The sequence below is a fragment of the Mauremys mutica genome, chromosome 7, assembly GCF_020497125.1.
Source record: "Mauremys mutica isolate MM-2020 ecotype Southern chromosome 7, ASM2049712v1, whole genome shotgun sequence".
Lineage (NCBI taxonomy): Eukaryota > Metazoa > Chordata > Testudines > Geoemydidae > Mauremys > Mauremys mutica.
In genome coordinates this window covers 99,476,555-99,489,444 of record NC_059078.1, presented here as the reverse complement: position 1 = coordinate 99,489,444, position 12,890 = coordinate 99,476,555, and the positions used below count along the sequence as shown (strand labels likewise).

Here is a 12,890-nt window from a genome sequence, read left to right as displayed (position 1 = left end):
ACACCTGCACTGTACACCAAAACAAACAAGCCAAAAAGTCACAACGAACAAAAGTTTTAGTAGTCACTAGGAGCCACTGTGTGCTCAGCACTTTTTGGAGGAAAAACAAAAAACAAACAAAAAGGGATGTTTATTTTGGGACCTAAATATAAGTTTGGAGCTTAACTTTAGGCACCCATTTTTGAAAAATCTTGGCCAAAGAAAATATAAGTTAAGACAGTTATAAAACTATTTGCATCTAACAATCTGTCGATGATAAACTTTTTTGCAGGGAGAGTTTAAGAGGAAATTTCTAAGTGTTTAAATGTTGAAAGCACATACTTTTCCTGATATAAAGTACCAATCCCTATTTAAACATTAAAACAATTTGAGACATTTTAAAACAGAAAACATACTAACACTTATTACACCTTATGAAATAGAAGTTTAATCATTAGTCTAATTTTGTTCCCATTAGCATCACTGAGAGGTTTACCACTATGTTCACCGGACACGGGTTCAGGCTCCATATTCATGTCAGAGTGACATTCACCCTTCTACAGAGAACCAGTCCAGGGAACCTATGTTCAATTTAAGACCTCACAATGTTTTAAATGTGCAGAACCTTTGCTGAGAGCACAGGGCTGAATTTCATCCATTTAAGATTTCCAGCAACATTTCAAAAGTGAGTCAGATATTTAGAGTACAATCCTGCAGTCCTTATGCAAGACTCCCAGTGACTCCCTAAGGACTGCAGGATACAGCCCTAAATGTAGGAATCTCTGTGGGTCAGATTGTGATCCTGGCTGTGTGTCCACATAGGAAAGTAAGGGAGCATAAACTCTTTTATTCCCTTGCATGAGCCATTCCTATTTACCAGCGGCAACAGGAGGTAGAGCAGCCTCTGCAAGGCTGTTACTCCCCGTAGAGATGGGTGGGGAGTGGGCAAAGTTTAGGCCTCCCCAAATACCAGACAGTGCAGTTGAGGAAGCAGAAAGGGAGAGTAATCTGCACTAGCTATAGGAACTGATTGTTTTCCTGGAGCAAAGTATAATCCAATTTCTGGTCCTAGGACAGTGCAACTACATGCTGCCATTTACCTGGGATTTGTGATGGGGGTAGTACATACTGGGGCTAGAAAACATACATTTCTATAAACTCTCACAATCATTCTGTAAACACAGTTATAGCAAATTTAATATTGATAAGAATCAATACAGATTAGGAATGTTCACCATTCTTAAACACCATATACATTATGAATATATACTGTATCTTTCCAACTGATTCCATTCTCAGGCTCAATGTATTAGCCACAATTGTAACATGTTTTATTAATTTATATGAAAAATACTTCACTAAGAAAGTAGACAAACTGCACAGAAATAGTACAAGTGTCATGTGCATAGCAATACAGCTTAAAGCATTCACATATGGCTTTGTTTAAATGAAACTATTGGGGAAATGGTCCTATTTGGACCTATGGTTATACAGTTGACATAATGTAAACTGTTTCACATCTTTTAGGCACTTGCTAACAATAGTGTTCAATCCCTGAAAAAGCAAAATCAAAAACAATTCAAATTGAAAACAACAAAAAAACCATGGGTAATAGCTGTGTGTAGTTGAAAAACCTTTAAATCAGTTTTAGTAGTGCATGCACAGAACCGAAAAGGGAAAAAAATTCTGTGCAAGATTTATAGCAAGTAACTGAGCAGTACAAAAATATTTACATGTTTAGGTTTTTAAATATGTACAGAACAAAAATCCTGGGAACTCATTCTATAGAATAATAAAAATATAGGACATGATAGTAATGAAAAATATATGCAGTTTTATGGTACTGTAATTGCAATTAGTTATACAACATCTAACCCACAAAGTTCTTTGTTGTATCTCAACATTTGATGCTATCATTTTGCATTATTTTAAAATTGTTTTGTATTTATATACCATACCTAAATAACCTGTGTATCATAATTCAACTTGGTTCTTTTTAAAACGAGTACTGTAAGGTATTTATTTTTGCTTTCTTCGCTAATCAAGATTATACTAATGAATTCCAGTCTCGGGTAGCTTCCATCAAATGTCTCTGTCCATGCCCTACCCAATTATCTTGATTGTCAAATACCCTACCACAAAACCAGCAACTAAAGTTAGCTTTCAGGGTATTATCAGAGGTAGTTTTCACAATCTGATAATTGTTTTTGCTTGTCTTTTTCAGTGTTAATTTTAACACAAATCTTTCTTTTACAGGACTAACAGGTTTTATCATCCTGTGCCTCCTTCGAGAGAGATCCTCAGTAGCAATGTCCAAAGTATTGCAGTATGCCGGTTCCAGAAGAGCATCAATAGTTCTTTTTGACAATGAGACCTTAAGAACATGTCCTTTAAATTTAGTAATAGTTTTCATTACATTTACAACTTCTGGAACATCTGCATCAGGATGGTTCAGAACTACAACTGGCTGATTTCTCCGAGGACATTTTACAAGTTGTTTAGAATTAAAAGGAAGTAGTTTCAAAGTCCTCACAGTTTCCTTTGATGCCCTTGGTCTGTAAGGGCCACTTGATTTGCTAACAACTTCAGTCTGATTCTTTTCTTTGCACTTCCTGTGCAACATTATTTTCTTTCTAGGGGGTTCTTGGAAATCATCCTTAGTTTTTCGTTTGGAATTCTTGTTTCTTTGTGAAACCACAGCTTCAGAACTTTTATGACCAGTTTGTTTTAAGCAAGGTTTGACTTTTGAAAGTTTGTTTCTGGTGTTCCACGTGGACCTTTGGCTACCATAACTATTCCCTTTGTTAGCAATTACTGCTTGTGTAGAATTAATTGAACACTTTTGTGACCATGCCCCTGGAGGCTTGGTGGAACATATAGGTTCTACAGGAAGTACACAATTAGAGCTTGCCAAAGAGGGATTTGCTGGCATCAATCTACCTGGTAAGAATAAGGCATCACTAGAAGTAAGAATAGTCTGTTTCTGCCCTATTGCAGGACTTTTAAAGGACTGCATTTTATCCAATTGTAGTGAGGGCACTGAGTTGCTAACTGATTGTTTTAGATCAGTAGTTGCATCAGAAGTAGAGGTCTTAATTTTCAGCAAAAGCTTTTGTTGCATGGCTCCAGTTTTCTTTGGTTGACAATTTTGATTATAAGCATTTTCTTGAACATTATGTTTCTGTACCACAGGCTTGTTTGGAGTCATACATTTCAGAAAAACTGCCTGTCGTCCATCAGGCAAAAGCGCATAAACAGGCTGCTTCTGTGGAATCTCCTGTTGTTTTACTGACTCCAAGGAACCAAACACAGTGCCGTGATGTTCTGGTAACATTTTTTCAGAAGAAATTCCTTTCACAGAAGAATCAACTGAATTTGTAATTACAAGAGGCGCTTTGAATGGCACGCTATTTGACAAATCACTTACTGCCCCATCAGACACAGTGCTAACACCAGAGGAATTATTTACACTTTTAACACTGTCATTTTTCAACTCGGTCTTTGAAGTTGGTACTGTTATTTTACCATACTCTTTAGATGCAACTCTCCCTAAAATCTGAGAGCTATCACCAGTGACATTTGCAACTGTGCCAAGTGTCCCACTACTAAATGTCAATATCATTCCAGGTCTTTTATTTAAAAGGAAGGATGCAGGTATGCTTTTAGTCAAATGAACCTCTGATGAACTTGCTGATGGGAGAGGTTTTCCTGAAACAACTTGTAAGCTTGGTTGGTTAGCAAGATGCAAAGGTACAAGAAACCCTGGTGGAGGTGTCTGAACTAAAAGTGTTTTCTTCTGTTCTGGAAGAACTGGTGAGAAGCCGCTAGGATTCTGGGTTGTAGATCGCATCCTATCTTTTACCAACTGCTGTGTTATGATTGCATCTGTATGAGTTTTAAGCAATGTACCAACACCCGCAGTTCTAGATAACTTATCCATTTCTTCTGCATCAAGTGATGTCATTGGTGCCTGTCTTTCTTTCCCAAAACATATACCTTCATTTATTGTGCTACATTTCATGTTCAACTCTCTCTTCGACATATGAACACCTACATTAGAAGGACTGGCTAAACCACATGCAGTGGAGTCTTTTAAGCGTGTAAAAGTTTTACTGTCTGTCTGACGACATGAAAATGACTGATCACAATGAAGTTTTACGCATGTATTTAACTTATTGTGAGATTCTTGCTGAGTAGTTGATTTTACTTTTAGCACATCTTGAAGTAATTGGTTTACTTCAGGTGACAAATAATTGGATGCCTGTTTACTATGTAATGAAAAAACTGATGTGATTTTAGGCATAAGGGATGAATTAGCACAATCTGAAATATTTTCTGCTTTAGATTTCTCAGCTACATTTTCAAACACTTGGTTTATATTAGTGTCCAAATACTGTTTGCTACCACCATGCCATTTTTCCATAAAACACTGTCTGTCAATAACACATTTTGATTGGTTTCTTGAAGAGACAGAATTATTCTTAGTGTTTACATGTCCATAAGCTGAATTAATATTTAACTGGGATGATACACATTTTTCGGGATTTAAACCTCTCACTGACTGTGAAAATGAGGCTGTAGAGTCACTTCTCAAGCTGTTTTGAAGAAGAAACATTTTGCTGGACATAAAGTCTTTAGGTTTGTCATCTGTTGGCATCCAAATGCTACATGGATTATCTGAAGAGTCTATTTTAGAGTAATTATGAAAAGGCAGTAGTCCCTGGCTAGATGAATCAACTGAAGGATAGTAGAGATGATTAGGTCCACCGTTATTGCTCACTCCACCATTTTGTATTTTAAATTCAGTAGGGAAGGGCATTTTCATGGGGTCATAATGAAGTGTATTTGTAACGGTGGGAGATAATACCTGAGGACGACTGTGAGCAATACAACTTTCCCATGAGAGAACATTACCCCTAGTTCCAACCTTTGTCACCAAGTCACATGGAGGTGCAGTTGATCCAGGCTTCATCGACAAATGAGTTGCATTCTTTCCTATAACTACAGTGGGAGATTCTACAGTCTGAGAAATAGTCTTACCATGTGATAAAGCATTATTTTGTTTTTCTGCTTTTGTTTTTCCTGAACAAGGAGTAGAAAATGAAAATGGAGTGGAGGTTAAAGAGTGAAGAGAATTATTCTTCAGAGTTTGCTGATTAGTTACATGTGATGTAGCACTGGAAGATAAGCCAAAAGTATCAGCAGTTTGTAGCAAAGAATCAGCTGAGGCATCTTTAACACCATCAGATTTTTGTCCCGATAAATACACATTCTGTTTATTTGTAGGCAACAATTTTATTACAATATGCTGTTTTCCATCCACCATCTTAAATCCCATAAATTTAGCACTGTAGTTTGCCGGAACAGATATTTTATTATTTTTCACCATCAGAACTGTAGGTCCATGAACAGCATTTTTCAATAATCCCAAACCAAAACTTGACCCATCTTCTGCTTTATTGTATTGCATGGTAGTAGGCAACACTGTTCCACCTTGGAGATTATGCTTTTCATTATGTATAATTTGATCTTTTTCTTCATTCATATGCAGCTCCTTTACAGACTGGTTTAGCTCTTCAGATTTGGGTTGAATTTTATTCAAATTCCTAAGCACTTGTGCATTTTGCTCTTCAGTTTTGTCATTTCCATTGTTAATTCTTTTCCGTCTCCAAAGTGCTTTCCTCGATGCCCCTGTTTTGTACCTTCTCAAAATAAGCTTGAGCCCTGCTGGAGTCTTTACTATTCTTTTTTCACATTTATCCTTCTCCAGTTTATCTTTTGCATATAAGTGATCTCTATGCAAAGCTATTACATGCTTTAAAAGGTAGTCCTTCCGTGGTGCACTATAGTTGCAATACTGACAACTGAAAGGAAATGCACCAGTGTGAACAAGAAGATGCTCCTGAAACTCCCCTTTTGTAAAGCTGACATGATGGCATTTACCACATTTATACTGTATTTCGTTATGTCTATGAATGTGCTGAACAAATGTGCCCACATCTCGGGTAGAAAACCCACACTTTTCACATTGAAAATGACCATTTATACAATGCTTTGATGTGAAGTGTTTTGTCAAGTCCAACAGGGTATATATATGCTCATCATTACAAATCTCACATTTTACTAAAGTGCTGCGATGGATGCGGCGATGTTGTTTAAACAACTGGAAGTCATTGGCTGAAAAATTGCACATTTCACAAGGATATGAAGGCAACTCTCCATAGTGTAACAGTTGAAAGTGTTTCTGTAGATCATTTGGGCTATATCTAATTTTGTCTCTACATTTTGTACAGGTGAAATTCAGTATCTTTGCTGAAGTTTTCAAACTCTCTTCTTCAAACTGCACTTCTGGTTTACTTTGCAAATTGTAGCTCTCTGAACAATTTAGATGACTTCCATTTACTTTCTCATGACTTAAAGATTTTCTTGCAGTTTGCTGTTTACATTGAAATAATTTTCTGAATCTATCAACTTCATTTTTCAATACCACTTCATTTGGAATGTTCACTTTGGGCAAATCAATTTTCACATTTTTCAGTCCATAAGAAAGACTGACATCTAAAATCAGTGGTGGAGGCATTACACTTCTAGTATCATTCACAAATGCTTTTTCCACAGCATTATCTGGAATACAAACACAAAGTTTCTTTGCAGCATTATCTTGTAATAAAGTGGTCGGCTTTTTATCACAAAAAGTTTGTTCCTTTTCAGATGGCATGGTTTTAAAAATATTCTTTATTTTGTTTTAGGGAGATCTTGTGAGTTTTTGTAATTTTTGCAGCAGACAAGCCTATTATGCAGAAATATCTTCAGAGTTCCAGGACTTTCTCCATTTTAATTTTCCTGAAATTAAAAATAGCACAGTGAATGCTACTTTTTAAAAGCTGATTCAATTGTAACATACTCCTTACGAAATTATTTAAAGTATAGTTTATGAGCCAGCATTTTAAATATATTTTAACTGTTTATTACTTTTATATATTTGTATTAATGTGGCACCCAGGAGAAACAGCACCAATCCAAAAAAACCAAAATGTCTCCCTCCAACAATTACATTAACTTTATTTTTATGAAACTTTTTTGGATCATTTGGGCATTATATTTTTAAATATATAAAAATATTTTTTAAATTGTATGTGCTATACCTATTGACAAAAGAGAAAAATACACTTTAACAGTTCATAGCTACACCTTTATGTTTTTTGTTTTCCTCACAACATAGCTTTTTGTAAACAGAAGTCTTCAATACATGTTCATATTGTGTAAGCATCAGAACTTCTGAGTGCCTTTTTTATTAAGTCAGATTTTATTATTTACTCAGGAACAGATAAACCTTGGATTCAATCCATATAAAAATAATTAACTTTACTATGACATGGGTCATGAAATGGCATCTACTGTATTATGAATGAATTTCTAAAGTATGCAGTGAAATTTGACTTCATTAAAATATGAAAATGCCCCTATTTTTGCTAAGTTTTCACTACTCATACTAGTAGCTAAACGTTGTGTAACAGAAACCAGTATCATCTAATCTTGGGGAATAGCCAGATTTAAGTTTTACTTTACAAATGATGTGGACAAAAAATCTGTATCAATACAAAGCAGCACAAGAGGCTTCACTGGCATAAGGTCTGGAAGCTCAAGTCCATGTTTGGAAACAAGGTTCCCACATGGCAACATAGTATCAGGTCCAATAGACTGTCACAGAAAATCATTTTCACTCCTTAAAGGTAAACTGCAAAACAAAAACAAAACAAAAATGGGGGTTGCCCTTCCCTGCTTCTTCAAAATCTATAAAATTCTCTTTCCTGCTTAGGGTTTGGGTTTTTTTTTTGTTTTTTTTTTTTAAACGTTAGAAAAAATGATATCTTCACATCCCTCTTTTCTGGAGTGCTTTAGCAAAATTTTTGGAGATGTTGCTTGAGTAGTAGAATCACAAGATACTGTAACATGAGCAGCAGCCTCCACACACACACATGCATATCTACACAAGGTGATGAGGATACTGAATCATAGATCATTTTATTGGTTAACATCAAACTGTAAGAATGAGTTTTTTCATCCCCTCTTGGTTAGGGGTATGCAAAAGCTATAGCATAGGTAACAAGCTCTGACAACAGCGCAACTGAGGTTCTCCAAATATTTTATCATAGTCCTCTAGCAAGAGAAGACCCAATATTAAACACATTAAAATCAAGCAGCAAGATAGAAGCTGAAAAAAATTCCAAGGCTCTATTTACACATGAGGAGCAAGAAAGGCAAAAAAACATTTACACACATATTCTTTATTGCACACCTTTAAAAAATATTATTAGGATTCCTAAACAAGTCTTCCAAATAATAAAGAGCAAAACATTTTCCAGTATTTTATACATCTTTTCAATAGTAATATATTATATGTTATTATTATAGTATAGTAATAGCAATATTTTAGACAATTAAAATTCAACTAACAGTGTTCCTCAGTTAAGTGAATCACAGAATTTTAAAATTACACATTTGGTGTTCTTAAAACCAATAAAAATACCCAACACACACACTTAGAAGTCTTTGGTAACGAAGACCAATGACCTGGCATACAGAAAAGAGGAATTTTATTTTTAGATAGGCTACTGTACATTTCCTGTTCATACTCACAAGTGTGAGATTAGTCCATCGATATTACTCTATTTTGTGCCATCACAGAGGCACACTTCATTGTCACTAAAATAAAAATATACTAATGTTTCCTCTTGTCAACACTAAGATCCACTGATGTACTGCTATATAAGTAGAGAAAATAATCTAGCTCCCAAATAAAGCATGGGTGACAAAGTATGGCTCAGAATTCTTCACTGTAGCTGGATATTATTAATAGACAAGATGCAACCCATTCAAATTATATGTCCCAGCATGCCATGCTCCATCCTGATGCTAGTAGCCAGCTGCTCAGATGATGATGGAGCATTATACTGAACACTGAGACCAGTAATAACTACAGACTGCATTTTGCATTAAAAATGAAGGCAGTCTGCTGTATTTTATGCAAAGGTGAACTTCAGGTTCCTATTATGGCACCAGTGTGGTCCTGAGTTGGGCAACCTTTCATTATCTGGATAAAACACAGATGCTCTTGGCAAAGTGTTTGCCAGATATATCCAACCAAGTTAAATTCTACTTAACTTGTAACTTGTGTGGTTAATTAGTTTAACATTCATAGGCTAATATAAAACTGCCTCACTGTATCATAGGAAATTTTTTCTAAGTGTAGCTCCCCACACAACAAACAAAATTCTTAACTAGTAAACTTACAAAATAGAAGCCCAGTGAAATTTTTGTCTTTTAGCTAGCCATACATTGAACTTACTCAGTAGGGAAAGATTAGATTTCAATTCTTCATTTGCCTTTTCAACATTTTTCTTCCACAAGAATGAAAGGCATAAAAATACAACGATCAGAAAAGGCCACAGTCAGGAGAAATACTTAAGAGAAGAATCTGGAAATAAAAGGATAGAGATTTAAAAAGCTGTAAACATAAGAATTTCAAAAACAAGCATAAATTCTTCACAATCTGACATTTTGTGTGTTTTTAGCCAAATGAAGGATGGGACAAACTCTTGTATGACAAATATGGTTCTGTCAAGAAGAATGGAGTAATTTGTGATATGACCTATAAATCTATGAGTGGAATTAACATAGTTGGGAGAGTACATTTTTGTTTTTTGATTGCCATCGATTTCTTGGTTACCAAAGTTATAGGCACCTTAGAAGTACCCAAGTAGCCAGACATGATAGTTGTCAACAAACCATAGAAAGAACACTACTTGGCACCACAGGGCTTGTATACATTTACAACGATGCAGCTGCAGCACTTTGTGAAGATGCTACCTAGGCCAACAGGAGAGCTTCCACCTTCCCAAGAAGGAAGAAGACCTCCCATCAACATAGTGCTCTCTACATCAGGAGTTCAGTCAGTATAACTGCGCTAGTACACCAACGTAAGTTTGTAGTGTAGACCAGGGCTCAGTCCATTGATTTCTGAATCTGCACCAACACCACCATAAAGTTTAACTTTGGCGAAGCCATACAACTATTTCCAGAGGATTTTGAAAAAATGCTTTTTAAAAAGAAAAGGGGGGACATGAAGGGAAAGGGAACTAGTCTACCCACCACCATTTGAAAATAAAACTGGATTTACATTTCTTATATTTGATATCATGAGTAAGGATTCAATCTTGAAAACATTATGCATATGCTTAACTTTACTCAGATAAGTAAGCAGTTTCTAGATTTTTCTAGGCCCCAATCTTGTTTTGAAGAACTTCCAGTTTGCCAATATGTTGTTAAAACAAGATGTAGGTGAAAACAAAAGCAAGCCATTGACTACAAAGAAGAAATGACCCAGTTTAATCTGATGATAATCAAGTATTCTTATTTTTAACATAAAAAAAACCAACATTAGTCCTTTGTACACAAATTTAACTCCATGTCAACTATAATACATTTTCATCAAATAGTAAGGAAAAAAAATTAAATTTGAAATAAGGTTACAGCCAATTAATATTGTCAAAGTCTTGCATAAATTTTGTTTCCACTATCTTAAAATTTCTAGTTTAAAAATAACTTTCACATTTTTGGTCAAACCTGCAAACTTTCACTTATTTAAGCAGATCTTTGACTTCAACAGGAATATGCACTTGTTTAAGGGCTTACAGAAATAGGGTCTGATGTTAAAGTATATTTGAGCTCTCATATCTTTATTTTATGAAAACAAAGTGAAACTTGTTAAATTTGAACACAAATCTGAGACTAAATTACGATGGACATTAACTGAGAAAGGTTTATTGTTTATAAAAGCATCTTATGTTAGAAATACAGTGCTATGCAATCATCATAAATATACCTACAATTACTTTCTTGAGCTACATTTCTAACAGTCTATAAAAAGCTTCATTAAATATATTATTAGCACAGCACAGTGTATACATTTTAGACACTCTAAGCACCACAATTAAGTAGCTCTTTCTAAAGGCTACCAGCTGACTACTCTACTCATGGTAAGACATAAAACCATTGTGAACAGTTTTCTAGTCTAGGGTATAAGCTCTCAGGGAAAAAAATGTAACGTGTGTGAGTGCATACACATCTATGGTAGACAAACAGGGCTGAAATACAAACCCTAAGGTGTAAAGAGGTGTGTTTAGCTACCTTTATGAACACTTCTGAAGTGGTACATTTTAAACTATTACCAGGCATTACAACAAGACACTCTAAGCAAAAGTGGAGCTGGGGGGGGGACCCCTTTTCTGAGGCACTGAGACGAGAATCCCTCCTTGTAGACTTACTCAAGCTTTTCAGGCAACCCAGGCTCTGGTGAGACACAGGGCACCGAATGGGCAGTGAGTGGTCTCCCCCCGCAGCCAGTCACCTCTCCCCAGCCTGATCCCCATCGGGCTAGGCAGTGCTGGGCAGCCCCCCACACCTGGCTGCCCCGCTTCGGGGCCCCAGGGAGCGGGGGGTTCCCGGGGACACTGAACTGCTGCTGCTGCTGCCCACGGAGATGGCAGAGTTGCCAGGCGGGGACTCTACTGGCCCCTCAGCCAGGCGGCAGGATACACGGGCACAGACCATGGGACCCCTGCCATGCGGCCAAGGGAGACACTTAGTGCCCGCGGAAGGGGGCTCAGCCGCCTTCCCTCTTGCTCCCCCCTCGCCTCCCGCCCCCCACCCGGAGCCATCCCACAAACTTTCATGGCGGGAGGCGCACGGAACTATTTGATGGCTCAGCCCTACAGCAGGGCGGCTTCCTGCCCCGCCAGGGAGTCGCCCCCTGCTTGCCGCAGCCCCCCTCCCGTGCACGGGGCCGCACGAGGGCCCGTCCGCCCGCTGAGGACCGTGCCCTGCGCCCACTTACCTTGCCCGTCTCCATAGCCCTCCGAACCACAATTGGCGGCCATAACAGTTTCCATCCGGGGACTGTGGGGCTGCCGAGCTGAGCCCAGCCCAGCCCAGCAATGGCGGGTGGGGGTGGCGGCGGAGGGATACGCGCTTCACCTGGGACAGACGGACGGAGGCCGAGGAGGCCCAAGGAGGGGAGTGCGTTCTGATGACCCTCCAGGCCCCCAGTTGGGGGGAGTGGCAGGCCCCTGGATGCCCCCCGTGCCCCTGTGCTGGCAGCTCTGTGTTGACTGCAGCTGCTGCAAGGCTGAGATCCTGCTATATATGAGGCAGCAGCATTGACAGCCCCATACACTCTCCCTCCTCCTCCTCCTCTTAGGGTGACAGATAGCAAGTGTGAAAAATCAAGGCACTTTTTGGAGTGGGGTATAGTTGCATATATAAGACAAAGCACCTAATATTGGGATGTCTGGTCACCCTATTATCCTTGTCTATGACTGGAGGGGCTGAGATGGGGGGGGGTATGGCACAGGAACATAATACATGACCCCCAGTTGCAGGGCACCAACCTCCCACACATCCTCCTCTGCCAGCCAAGTACATACCCCTCACTCTACACACAGACACACACAACCCCTTCAGAGCCTCAGACCTTGACCTTTTGAAATGGGGCCCTAACCCTGATGGATTATATGCGCACTAACCCCTCACCTACCCACCACTCTTATCCAAACTAAGGTCACCTTCCCTCCCCTCCCCACAATACACGCCAACCAATTCTGTTTTTAGCAACAGTTTGCCATTCACCAAAATGAACCTTTTCTGTGGCCAGTGTACTTCAGTGGAGTAAAAAGTTGTATCTCTTATTTTTCTCACCAAATATTGCTATTTATTTAGCAAGTTTATAATACCTTCACAGAAACACACATGCACCCCATTTCATTCAGATTCATTGAACAATGACAGGGTACTCATCATCATGCAGACATAGATGAAGATATGGTTTCTGCTTCAAGGAGTCCGTGCAGATA

At 38.1% G+C, this 12,890-nt stretch overlaps 1 protein-coding gene across 1 annotated transcript; it reads right to left on the bottom strand.

The window, feature by feature from the left end:
• Positions 1-1,158: 1,158 nt before the first annotated feature.
• On the bottom strand, positions 1,159-11,963 carry ZNF518A (zinc finger protein 518A). The gene is made up of 3 exons (XM_045023019.1): positions 11,876-11,963; positions 9,329-9,457; positions 1,159-6,822 (listed from the first exon to the last, which is right to left on the bottom strand). Exon 3 carries the CDS (start codon positions 6,695-6,697, stop codon positions 2,027-2,029), a length of 4,671 nt encoding a protein of 1,556 aa, XP_044878954.1. The 5' UTR covers positions 6,698-6,822; positions 9,329-9,457; positions 11,876-11,963; the 3' UTR covers positions 1,159-2,026.
• Positions 11,964-12,890: the final 927 nt, after the last annotated feature.

Bases quoted from the DNA above. Each gene is read 5' to 3' on its own strand.
- ZNF518A (XM_045023019.1), bottom strand. From the start codon at position 6,697: ATGCCATCTGAAAAGGAACAAACTTTTTGTGATAAAAAGCCGACCACT.